The 12,775-nt window shown below is 41.0% G+C and overlaps 1 protein-coding gene across 3 annotated transcripts in view; it reads right to left on the reverse strand.

The window, feature by feature from the left end:
• TIAM2 (TIAM Rac1 associated GEF 2) overlaps positions 1-12,775 on the reverse strand; it is a 104,340-nt gene that overhangs the window by 65,459 nt on the left and 26,106 nt on the right. For all 3 annotated transcript variants that reach the window (XM_079971485.1, XM_079971483.1, XM_079971484.1), the window contains exons 4-6: positions 9,622-10,057; positions 4,314-4,486; positions 2,838-3,062 (exon numbers count right to left, since the gene is read on the reverse strand). In XM_079971485.1, coding sequence (XP_079827611.1) covers positions 2,838-3,062; positions 4,314-4,486; positions 9,622-10,057 — 834 coding nt within the window. The remainder of the gene's footprint in view (positions 1-2,837; positions 3,063-4,313; positions 4,487-9,621; positions 10,058-12,775) is intronic.

Consider the following 12,775-nt stretch of genomic DNA (forward strand, 5'->3'; position numbering starts at 1 on the left):
CTTTTAAAGGCACCTACATTGGACACCACAAAACTAGGTCACAGGCAGAAGTGAATTGTACCTCACCTCTGTTCAGAACAGACAGGAGTGTGGGTGTCCAATCATGGGACCCAGTGAAATGTGATAATGTTTAAGGGGGTGTGCTCACTGTGTGACAGGCAGAATCAGAGCACACAAGAACAGAATCAGAGCACACAAGGAAACACAGTTGTGTTACGGACTCTGAATTTTTGAGGAGGCATTTACTGAGACCTTTTGTGGGTACCATAGGAGATGTTGGTGGGCACACTGGCATCTGTAGGTGCCAGTGACCCTGCCTTATGATAATCTAACTCATGCCATTTTTATGCCACTATTATTGTAGTGAGAGAAAACAGTTGTACTCCCTGATCTCTCTGTGTGAAACGTTTGATCGAGGTAGGGGAAGGTCTTTATGAATTTCTATGAAATTTCAGCCTAAGATACACTTCTTTTCTATTAAGTTAAGGGCCTGCTTTCAGCATTAAACAGAACATGGGGTTTTCTAAGATTTTCTAATAGACTTGGCATCTACCCTACATATAACGCAGAACATAGTGATTTCTGCAGATTCAGCTCCTGATCCCTGCTAAATTCAGTTCAGCTGCAACTGTACCTGAAACAGCTCTTTCATCTAAGATATAAAACTGGAGATCCCATCACCTTGTCATGGTTAAAGATCATTTCACACTTATAATCATAATGCCATTTCACACTTATAATCATAATGCCATAATGGTTAATTCCATTTAAAGCACATTTATTTCACATTACTTCATATGCTGTGGATGATAATGGCTCTGTTCTTACAGGTTCCTTTAAAATGAAAATACAAAGAGCACTGTAGTATTTGAGACATTATAGCATGGGCCTTCATGGGCAACAGCCTCCCTGATCACTCAACTACAATTTGCTAAAGTGTTGTTTGCTCAGTCTCTGTATTTGCTATGAGCAAATACATGATATCTACCCATTACTATGAATGTAAAAAGATTTAACAATTCATATCCATTTTCAGGAAAATTACAGCTCAAACCTTCTATGATTTAGCAAGTTAATATGGTTGCAAGTGGATTTTTTACAGAAACAAATAATGCACAAATGACAGCTACATTTGTGCTAAGATTTCCACAAGTTGAATTTATGTCATGTGAAAATTCAGCTGAAACATGGTGGAAGGAAGGAAAGGGAAGAAAAGATCAAGAGGATAGAATAAAAAGCTGTCTGAATGCAGCCTTTGTTAATTAATCTTGTCTCTTCTGCATCTGTCCAGAAATCAGACCATTTAGAAAAAATCAGAACATAGGATTACCCATGACTGAGGACAATGGAACAGCTCACCAACTTTGGGGGATTGCCAACTTTGGGTGATTTGGCCTAGATCAGAGGTTCCCAAACTTATTTGGCCTACTGCCCCCTTTCCAGAAATTTTTTTACTCCGCAGTCACCTGGAAATCTACCTTCTTTAAGTGATGGGGCAGGGCTGGTGCCACAGCTTGCCTGCCTTTGGCCAAATAGGCAGGCAAGCTGTGATCCATTTCCCAGGCCTGGCTGAAGCTGAGAAGCATTCACTCAAGCCCAGGAAAACCCCTCACCTCCAGCATGACCACCCGATCCAGGGGAGCCATTGTTGTCCTGCAACGGCGCCCAACTTGGCAGTACACAACAGATGAAACATGTACGAATGGTTTTTCAATTTTTTCTTTCCTTATGCTTCTGCCACCCCCTTATTTATATTCAATGTCCCCCATTGCACCTGAGGCTACTACCGGCCCCCTGGATCATTCCAGCACACACACCCCAGAGGTGTTCTTGCCAACTTTGGGAAGCACTGGACTAGATAAACCTGGCAGCACTTAGATGCATTAGTCGTGGCAACAGCCTAATCAGGTTTGGAGTGGCCATGTTCTAACCAATGGCTGCTAGGCAGTAGCAGCTGAAGGGCAGCATGGGTAAGGCTGCAATGGTCTGCTGTCTTTTCAAGAGGGGAGCCCAGCACGGTGCCCCACCAGCCACTACCACTGCCAGGAATGTGAAACAGGGCCATGTCTATTTGAAATGTAGTGAGGCTGATCAACCTCCATAGAATGCACGTGTATGAACCAAGGGAGAACTTGCCATGAAGATACTGGTTTTGATAGCTTTCCTGCGCTGAAGACAATGTGTGTAGCAGCTCCTACTTTCCCTGTTGTGGTTAATTTAGCACAAAGGAGCTGAGCAGAGTGTGAACTCATTCCCCTTTAGGGTGAATTCCCTTCACACTGAACACTAATTATGCATTCCTTTGACACAAATGTTAATCACAGTTAATGCTAACCAGGTTCACTCTTAATCAAGATTTACTACCCCAGAGGGAAGTGTATTTAATGTTATTAACCACAATTACAATAACCTAATTTTGGTCAAGACCATTGAGAAAAGGGTGGGATGCATGTATTCTGGACAGGGAAGCAGCTAGGGAGATGTTAATTTTAATTATATTGATACTTTGTTGTTGACCAGTGGGGCTTCTTTTTGAGCTGAAATATAAATGTTTTATTTATTTATAAGGCCCTCAATTTACATAGCAGGAAGCGAAATGAAAATTTGTTTTGCTTCTTTCAAGATTTCCACAGGAGGGAAGTTTGACTCCAAGAGCAGTTGCCTGTAAACGACAATTCAGTCTGATCTACTACATCATACAGGCACTAGTGATGCTCCCATTTGCAATGCATATCCATAGGGATGGTTGTTTTCTAGCCTCAAAGTGCTTAACCTGTGTACTCTGAAGAGTGATACTCTTTGCAAGAATCAATCTGCAGAAGCTAATCCTTTATTACCTGGTTCTCAATTGCTTTCCTGTTTTTAGGGTCACTAACGATTGAGAGCTGCAGCTCAGCCATCTTTTTCATCTTACTATCCATGTCAATCTTTTGGATAAGGCTTTTGGTCTGATTTTTCAGCAATCTGATCGTATCTTCTTTCCCAAGTTTCTTTGCAAAGAGAGATGCGGAAGCAGAGTGTATTGCTGTAACCCAGTTTTCAAGGTCAGTCTGGCTTGTAGCCTGAAAAAAGAAAAAAGCAAGAAAATTAACTTTATAAACAAAACACTATAATAGCACCTAGTGGGTTCCAAAACCAACTTCAGTCAAGAATAACAGTGTGGGGCCAGTCTAGTGGGATCCACTTACCCTCCCCACTTCATTGCACCATGTTGCTTATATGCAACTTTCCCCATCGAATGTAAATAATAAAAAGTTTCTGCTATGCTAATGTTTCCTTGAACAACTGGCAACTGTAATTACTAGCAATGCTTACTCTTCATCAAAAGAGGAAGAACTCTGTATAAAAGATGACATTCATCACATGATTCTTGGCTACAGGAATGGCAATTACCTAACCCATTATTAGTTTAATTTTTTAAAAATATACTGAACTAAAGTTACATTTGAAAGTATGCATGAACCAGGATACTCCAAATTTTCTTCAAGCACAAAGGGAGGGGAGACAAGACACCGACTTTAATAACTATTCAATGGCAGCTAATGCACTCCCTTCCTAATTTTTTGCAATTGCTTTCTGCAATGTATCATAGGCCTCTTCAATCAATATGCTTTTCCTATACAGAGGCAAAGTGTTTTCTGCTAAGGAAAAAACATACAAATTTGAAGCAGCCCTTGGCTGTGTAGAAGTATGCCTGTCCATTATGCATTCCAAAACATTAGAATTGTTGGTCTAGCTATATGTTGATATCCGTCTGTCTTGAGAGACAACTGAGTGTGCCTGTGGGGGTGAAACCAAACCACTGAAGAATCACAGCACCCACTGTGGCAGCAGAGACAGGTAACTCATAACAGTTGCCACCTGCATTGTATTTGATGCTTTAGGAGCACTGAAGTGACCTCTCTGGGGCACAATCCAAGGCAGCGTGTATGGAGGTTCTAGACTGCCTAGACGACAAGCCTCCCCCCTCTTGGTCTCACTGATGTGGTCCAAAGGAAAGCAGATCATTATGTTTGGCACCAGCTCGGCTGCAGGAGTTGCCAGAAGGAGGCGTACAAGGCACCATCCAACCATCTTAGAGAAGTCCCTCTACCTAATTACCTTTAGATAGTTAGATAGCATGCTTCCTGGTTTGCTACTTTATGGTCTGGTGAGTAGAATTCCTAAAGGAAGAGGGTTTATCTAAGATTTCTGGGGCACACAGAAGGAACAGAGACAAAACAACATGATCTAGAATTCTACTCCAAGAGCACTGATTTAAATACAATATGACTTCATTTAATGATAAAACACAAAAACCAAAAACAGAATACCTGGAATAAGTAGACATCACCGAAAGAGTTGCTGAGACAGAAAACATTCTCCTTCTTGGGGTGTTCTGGACAAGACTGCACTATACTGTCTTCTGCAAACAGGGCATATCGAGGCGAGCTGTTCTGCTCCATGGAATTTCTCCCGTAAGTCTCATAAAACAGCAAGGTGCATCCTTTTCAAACGAAAAATGTAAAAACGAAAAGTAGTTCTAGTTTATGTCTTGGATCTTTCTAAACTCATATCCTCTTAAAATACAATATTAAAATGTTCATATGTGCAGCTAGAATTGGAAGCAACTTTCTACAGGAAACACCAAACAAGTATGGGCAACATATTCATCTTCAAACTTCTATACACACACATCTGAGAACTCTGGCACAAATAGGTTCCCGGATTTATGCACATCACTAGTTAAAGATGTGTACTATTGTGATTGCTATTATCACACATTTTCTAGCAGAGGGATATATTTTTTTAAAGAAATCCAGCACTCAGGACTGCTACAAACTACCAAAGGCCAAACAAAAGAGGTATGTGTTACAACACCTCTGGGAGGCCAACAGAGAGAGTGTCAGACTTTAAGGATCCCTAAAGTTAAACAGAACAGTCTTAAAAGTGGTACATCCTGAAATATTAAAAGCTGGAAGGAAACAGGCTTCCAGAGACACATAAGAATACAAAGAAGGAGCCTGGCAAACATATATAGAGGAGGAATTCTATATTTTGGTGCCACCACTAAAAAAAGTCCTGATTTATATACCTATTAATCAGTTCTCTACAGAAAGCAAGCCTTTTACACCTGAATTTAATGTTAGGGCAAGTTTATACAGGGGAAGGCCATTCCCCCATACGTATGAAATCCAGAGTTAATAGATTTGCTATGGGAAACAGAGGCAGATTTAGGTGCTTGCAACTGGTTTGGTCGCATGGAGCCTCAGGGACATGACAGCTATGATTTAAAATGGATTGTGAGAAGCGGTTGGTAACAGATTTTGCATCACACAGGGTGCGGCTGAAATTTGAGACCAAAAGGTCTACCACCGGCCCAGAGTTTCACTGAAATCATTGGATTTTGCTGCCAGGTAAATGCGTTTATCGTTGAGGTGTAAGATAGTAAACAGCAGTTGTCAATTCGAAGCAGATGACACCACTGTCATCTGTGCTTACACACAATGTATCCTGTTAAAAATCTAGCAATCCCAAATAATGTCAATTGCTAAAAAGCTATCCAAAATGCACACATGCTTGAAACACACTTGTTAGCTATCACCATGATTTTATGTTGTCATTTTATGTGGGAACTGGGAGATTATAGATGATATCCAACTTAAGCAGACCCATTGAATCCGGTGGAATTAAGTTAGTCATAACTGATTTAAGTCCATTGATTTCAGTGGGTCTGTTCTAGGACTTAATCAGCTACCACCCCTTTATATTAAGAAATAAAATGACAGCCCCCGTTTCTGCCCACAGATGGGACTAGACAGCTTTCTTGAGGCTGTCCCCACCTCTGCTTCCAGGACCAGATTACAGCATATGTGCTATGATCAGAACGTGGTTGGAATGTAATATTCCTTGCCCGGATAAATTAATTAGGGTGGACAGATGGTAAAGAAAAACATTCCATATTAAAGGAATGATCTTGATGGCCATTTAAGCACTGCTGAAGTCTCAGGACACCCATCAATTCACTTTTGGCAGGTGACCAGATGGTTGTAATCTTTCCTGTCATTAATAAAACTAAACATAGCTCAAGAGACGGCACAGAAAATAATACCACCTCCACAAATCAGTGGTTTTAGTTTAGTTTTAGTTTAGTAAGTTAAAACCATTTATACAGCTAGGAACACTCACTGATATCTGGCCAATTAGATTCCAAGTGCCTGACAAGTTAAATGATCTGAAAGCAAGCAAATTTCTACCACAACATCTACAAAGCTAGGATGTTTTAGCAGAAGAGGTCATAATGAAGCCCAGAGCAGCAACAGGTGGCAACATCAGTGAAGTCAATTGTGACACTGGACAAACGTTTTTGATAATGCTTTGTCTTGAGGCACACCAAGATGTCAATTGTAGTATGAGAAGTCTCAGGGATGGGAAGCTTATGAATTTACCGAAAGCAAGTCAGGTATATACTACTGCTACAAAAATCCCAAAGTCCTTACTCTTTTGATTTTATATAGGCTGTCAGTAGGCCTGGTTTATCATTTTAGGGCCTTTGCCCTGTTAAAAATAAATCCAATATGCATTCTGGACTTGAAAATTATAATTACTTTAAATAATTACTTTTAATATTACTTTAAATAATAATTACTTTAAATAATTACTTTAAAATAAACAAAGGTAAAGGTTTAACCTTTTAATTGAACATTTAATTTGATATTTTGACTTATTTGGGAAAAGTCCCAGCTCAGTGGAAAAGCACATGCTTTGCTTGCAGAAGGCCCCGGGTTCAACTCCAAGCACCTCTTGCCCAAAAACCTGGAAAGTCAATGCCAGGCGCTGTGAATAATATTTAGCTAGGGGTGCTTCAGGGTTCTGTCCTGGGCCCATTGTTGTTCAGTGTCTCTATAAATGACTTGGATGAAGGAACTGAGGGATGCTCGTCAAATTTGCAGATAACACGAAAGTGGGAGGAGCAGCTAATGCCACAAGAGACAGAATCGGGATTCAATTTGACCTTAACAGATTGGAGGACTGGGCCAAACCTAACAAAACAAATTTCAATAGGTTAAAAAAAAAAGGGTAAAGGTAAAGTACCCCTGGATGGTTAAGTCTATTCAAAGGCAACTATGGGGTGTGGAGCTCATCTCGCTTTCAGGCCAAGGGAGCTGGCGTTTGTCCACAGACAGCTTTCCGGATCATGTGGCCAGCAGGACTAAACAGGCTTCTGGTGCAACGGAACACTGTGACGGAATCGAGAGCTCAGGGAAATGTAATTTACCTTCCCGCCATAGCGGTACCTATTTATCTACTTACACTGGTATGCTTTCGAACTGCTAGGTTGGCAGAAGCTGGGACAGAGTGATGGGAGTTCGAACTGCCAACATTCCAATTGGCAAGCACAAGAGGCTCAGTGGTTTAGACCACAATGCCACCCATGTCTCGTGTTCAATAGGAACAAATGTCGGGTTCTACAGTTAGGCAGGAAGAACCAGCTGTACAAATTGGGGACACCTGGATTATCAGTAGTACATGCGAAATGGATCTGGGATCTTAAGTAGACCTCAAGATTAACATGAGTCAATAGTGTGATGCCAAAGAGGAGAGAGGAAAGAGAAGAGAGCAGCAGCAAATAAAAGCTAATGTTATTCTAGGCTGCATCACCAGAAGTATAGTGTCCAGATCAAGCGAACTCTACAATTCTATGATTTTATACTTAGTAATAAGGCAGCTTCCTATTTTCTTGACAAAAAAACTTGTTTTTTTCTTGCAGCTTTATTAAAATAAACCAGCATTTCCACTTTTTAGACAATGACAGTGATTACTGTACAGTGTGTGCCTAATGTGTTCTAGAACAGGCAAATCTTGTTAAAATGGGGTTTCCCTTCTGACTCCATCCCTTCCTTCAACATAATAACACAGAGATAAATTGCACACACACAGAGACACACACAAAATATTTCTTTGAAGTAGTATGTGCTGAATGACAAGCCCTGCAAAAAATGCAGAAAATCACCATCTCTCCAAGTTAATTAATCCTAATCCATGCTTTGCAATGCATATAATTTATTCAGCCATTGTCTTTGACATCCACCTACAAAGTATCCAGCGATTAACATAACCTAGGAATCACTGGTGTTTATTTTGTTCTGCATACACCAACTTCACTGGATGTTGACTGATATAACTGTCTTGTTGGTTTTCTTGTACTTTTGAAAATCAGTAAGAAAATATTTACAAACACACAGACAAATCATTTGTCAGAATTCAAGCCTTGAAACAGGTAACATGGTGCTCTGAGCACATACAGAGCTACTTTCTTTCAATGCTAAGTAACTATTATCAGGTCTCCTGCCAAACATCTGCATTAGGCAACAAGGCTTATAGGTCAGAAGGGATGAAGTTTAAGTAGGCTTGAATTATAAGAAAATTTTATTTGTTTGGTCATACGCCATAACAGACTTGAATTCCAGCACTCACAGTTTAGAAGTCAAACAGCAAGGACGTTTATACCTGCCATCTTGCCCAAGCAGGAAATGATTCAACTATAACAATAATTCAACTATAACATGATTTATCATTGACCCACTTTCTCTTTAAAAAGACATTGCTTTTCAAAGTATTGCTTCATGGAACTAAGACTGAATGGAAGCAAAGTTAAAGGACAAAGAGACATTACTATGAGGAGCGAAGAAAACTGGGGAAATGTCCAGGAAACATAGATTATTCATGCTCAGACAGCCTGCTATGTACTGCAAGTTCTATCAACACAAAACGCAGGAGCAAAAGTGAGCACTGGCTGAGGATTAGTGCTGCAGAGCCCTAATGCTACATGTCTGCAGTCTGAACCCTCACACTCCAGCAAAAAGCACACTGACTATCAAAGTGCCAGATGTGTACAGTTAAGAGTACCAGTACCATAATAACATATGTTCTTAATTATCTCTCCCAATCACACTAAATAATGCCCTCTCAATTTCCATTCTACGATAGACCCCTTGACATGTGAATCCCATAAAGGAGGCATCATGTGATTACTGTGGCCCCACTTCCAGATGTCCATGTTTTTGCACTGAAGATGCCTATGCATGTGCAGTGGTTCATGTGTCACCTTCACAAATTGTGTTTTTATGCTGTGAACCACCCTGAGATCTGCAGATGAAGAGTGGTATATAAATATAATGAACAATAAAATAATGAGAAAGGGCACACAACCAGAAGAGGATTAAGACAGGTGATACTTCTGGGAAGGACACTCAAGGATGGTGGGGCAACCCTGTTGGTAGCTTTTACTCTAAAAGTTTCAGAATGTGAACTGCAGGAGCACGCACCCGTTGCAGACCAGGGAATAAGCGAAAGAGTAAGAAATATTAACACATGCAACTAGAACAGACAGAACATATTAGAATTACAAGAATCGTGAATACTTGCGCATGGGATAAATCTTCTGAAATCTTTCAACGAAAAGGTAACAAAGGGGGAACCATAAAACATTCATTATAAATATGCTTTTGATAACTTCTGTCCTAGTAATTGAAAGGCTTTTCAGAACAGATGCAGAATAGAAATAAATTTAAAATGCACTGCCAAATAATGCCATATAATGCAGTCTACATTAGTTAAGAACTATGAGCCATAACTGACCTTTCAGTGTTATCCAGTACTGTTTCCATTTTCTCCGAGTAACCAACTCAAGTTTCTTCTCTTTCTGTAGGGTCACAAGAGGTTTGAAGAAGAGCCACCCAGCTTTGCGGACCACTCCTTGTTCTTTCTCATACAGCAGATCCAGTTGTTCTAAGCAGCCGAGTGACTCGCTGCTCGAGTCCTCTGTTCCTGTGGAGGTGTCTGTGTTTTCATTGTTGGTCTTGCTCAGGTCAAGCTCCCGCATGAAGTTCTCATAAATGTTCTGTCTCAGGACATCACTGCTGACTGCATTAGCAGACTCACTTCTCTGTGGGAAGAACTGGCCAGAGCCAGCGGACCACAGAGAACCAGAGAAATGTGGGGGAGCAAGAGTGTCTGGAGAAAGACTTTCAATTCCGTTGTCAAAGTATTCACCTGAATCTTTGCATTTTGTTTCCTGTGGATAAAGTGGTAAAGTTCGTAAGTCCTGACCATCCCTTAAACATTAGCAATTGCTGACTCTAAGATCTTATATGAAATCTACAGCACAGTAGCAACTGCTGTGATGTCTGTGGCACAGAGTCTGATGGCAGCAGGCATCAGAAGCAGCCCTGAGGACTACAAATCCATCCTCTTCTTTTAGCATTGACAAATGGCAATGTTTTCTTTTGGAGTAACAAGGTATGTTTATTACAGTTGTACCTTGGAAGTTGAACGGAATCCATTCCGGAAGTCCGTTCAACTTCCAAAACATTTAAAAACCAAAGCAAGATTTCAGCAAGCTCCTGCAGCCAACCAGAAGCTGTGGAAGCCCCGTCAGACATTCGACTTCCGAAAACAGTTCGCAAACTGGAACAATCACATCTGGGTTTGCAGCATTCGGGAGCCAAAACGTTAGAGAACTAAGCTGTTCAAAAACCAAGGTATGACTGCATTGGTATAATTATCAGACCTCACCTGGAGTACTGTGTCCAGTTCTGGGCACCACAGTTCAAGAAGGACACTGACAAACTGGAACGTGTCCAGAGGAGGGCAACCAAAATGGTCAAAGGCCTGGAAACGATGCCTTATGAGGAACGGCTAAGGGAGCTGGGCATGTTTAGCCTGGAGAAGAGGAGGTTAAGGGGTGATATGATAGCCATGTTCAAATATATAAAAGGATGTCACATAGAAGAGGGAGAAAGGTTGTTTTCTGCTGCTCCAGAGAAGCGGACACGGAGCAATGGTTCCAAACTACAAGAAAGAAGATTCCACCTAAACATTAGGAAGAACTTCCTGGCAGTAAGAGCTGTTCGACAGTGGAATTTGCTGCCAAGGAGTGTGGTGGAGTCTCCTTCTTTGGAGGTCTTTAAGCAGAGGCTTGACAACCATATGTCAGGAGTGCTCTGATGGTGTTTCCTGCTTGGCAGGCGGTTGGACTCGATGGCCCTTGTGGTCTCTTCCAACTCTATGATTCTATGATTCTATAATTGTACTAAAATGTTCTGACTAATTCAAAACATTCACTATTCTATAAGGAATAATTTTGAACGGTTCCCCAGAGCACCTCATATAGGGTTCTCACAGGCTGTATCCCACCCAGGCAGCTCACAGGGCCAGATCTGCTTCGTTTCGGCAGAAGAACTGCATTTCATTCATTATTTGGACCCATTTCTGTACATAGGTCCACAGGATAGCAGGTATATATGCTGTTTTCATAACTCTTAAGGGCCATTCTCTGACATTAAACACTGCACCAGTCAGTGTGCACCATTCAACCATGAAATACCTTGCCAGATTGTGAGCCACAGTCCCAAGCTGCCAAACTTCTGACACTGGGCCTTCTCCTAAAGTGGAACTGTATGTGCAGCGTCATATGCAGCCATTGATGCCGAGAGGTCCAGCCTCCAGCGGGGGAAAAGCTAAGCTGCCTCTGCCTTCCCTCTGGGGAAGTTTCTGGGGAGCCTCGGGACAGAGGAAGAGGAAGGACGAGGTAGAGGTACTTCTTGAGTGCCTGGAGGCTCTGCAAGCATTTGAGCTGAGGGACATACATGCATCCCCATCAGAAATCTATTTCAGTACTAAGGCAACAAAAGACAAGTATGCCCAGTCTTCCATAGAAGCCCACCCATTTTTAACCCACCTTTCGTTCTTGCAATTCTCTGTACATAAAGTGTGTATGGGGTGTGTGGAGAATATAAGTGAATAGGGGAAGACCAGAAAAATGAGCGAGGAACAGACAAGCACTCTGAGACACAGAAAAGCAGCGGAGAGAATCAGAAAAGGCATGTACAAAAAATAAATAAAAGGGAATTTTGAAAAAGACACTGCCAGCTCCCATTCAGCCAATCAGAGGACCGAGGCAGGGTGGCGGAGTAGAATTGACACAGCGACAGAGATGGTTTGGCAATGAAATTTGCACTCTGAGTAGGGAAAATGTTGGCAGTTGTTTGTTTATAATTTTAAAGGGCAAAATACCACAGCTTCTCTTTGCTAGAGACTACACCTCAATTCTGACTGCCAGAATTAAATTCATGGTCACCATGACAACTGTGGTGACTATATTTGTAGATTCCTGTTTAGGAAGGTACCTAACTGTATCTCCAAGACTGGCATATACCATTAATTCTACCTTCATCTTTAATATATAGGACAAGTATTTTTTAAGCAATAACTTTTGGAACATTATGTTTGTTTGCTGTTTCTGAAAGTCTAATGATCCATCAGAGCAAAGTTGTATGTTACCCATTTGCACAAGCTGTGACTATGTGAAGGAATTTTTATAAGATGGGCAGAGCACTCAACTGTTCAGAGCCGAATACTTGACATATGATTTTGATTTTAATTTGGCAGCACTCATTTTCTAGATCTTCTGCTTATATGTATGTTAGTCTATCTAGAGATCATTACAGAACTGTAGTTTATAGGGCATGATAGCAGAAGGTAATAATTACCATCAACTCCCACAGAGCTCTAAGACAATCTTCCCAAATAAATATCTTTGTACATAAATATCTTTCTCAATAGTGTTTGAGAATCAGTTCTGTTGGGTGGAGTATCCCTGCATGACACTATTACCGAAATGCTTAAAATAGAACATGTGCATGTGTAGAGTAAGTCATGAGCGAACACAATTACTTAATAATATTAAGTACTGAAAGAGCTATCCAAGGCAGCTGTTCACCACGCCATCAGA

The sequence above is a fragment of the Podarcis cretensis genome (assembly GCF_951804945.1).
Source record: "Podarcis cretensis genome assembly, chromosome: 3".
In the NCBI taxonomy this organism is placed as follows: domain Eukaryota; kingdom Metazoa; phylum Chordata; class Lepidosauria; order Squamata; family Lacertidae; genus Podarcis; species Podarcis cretensis.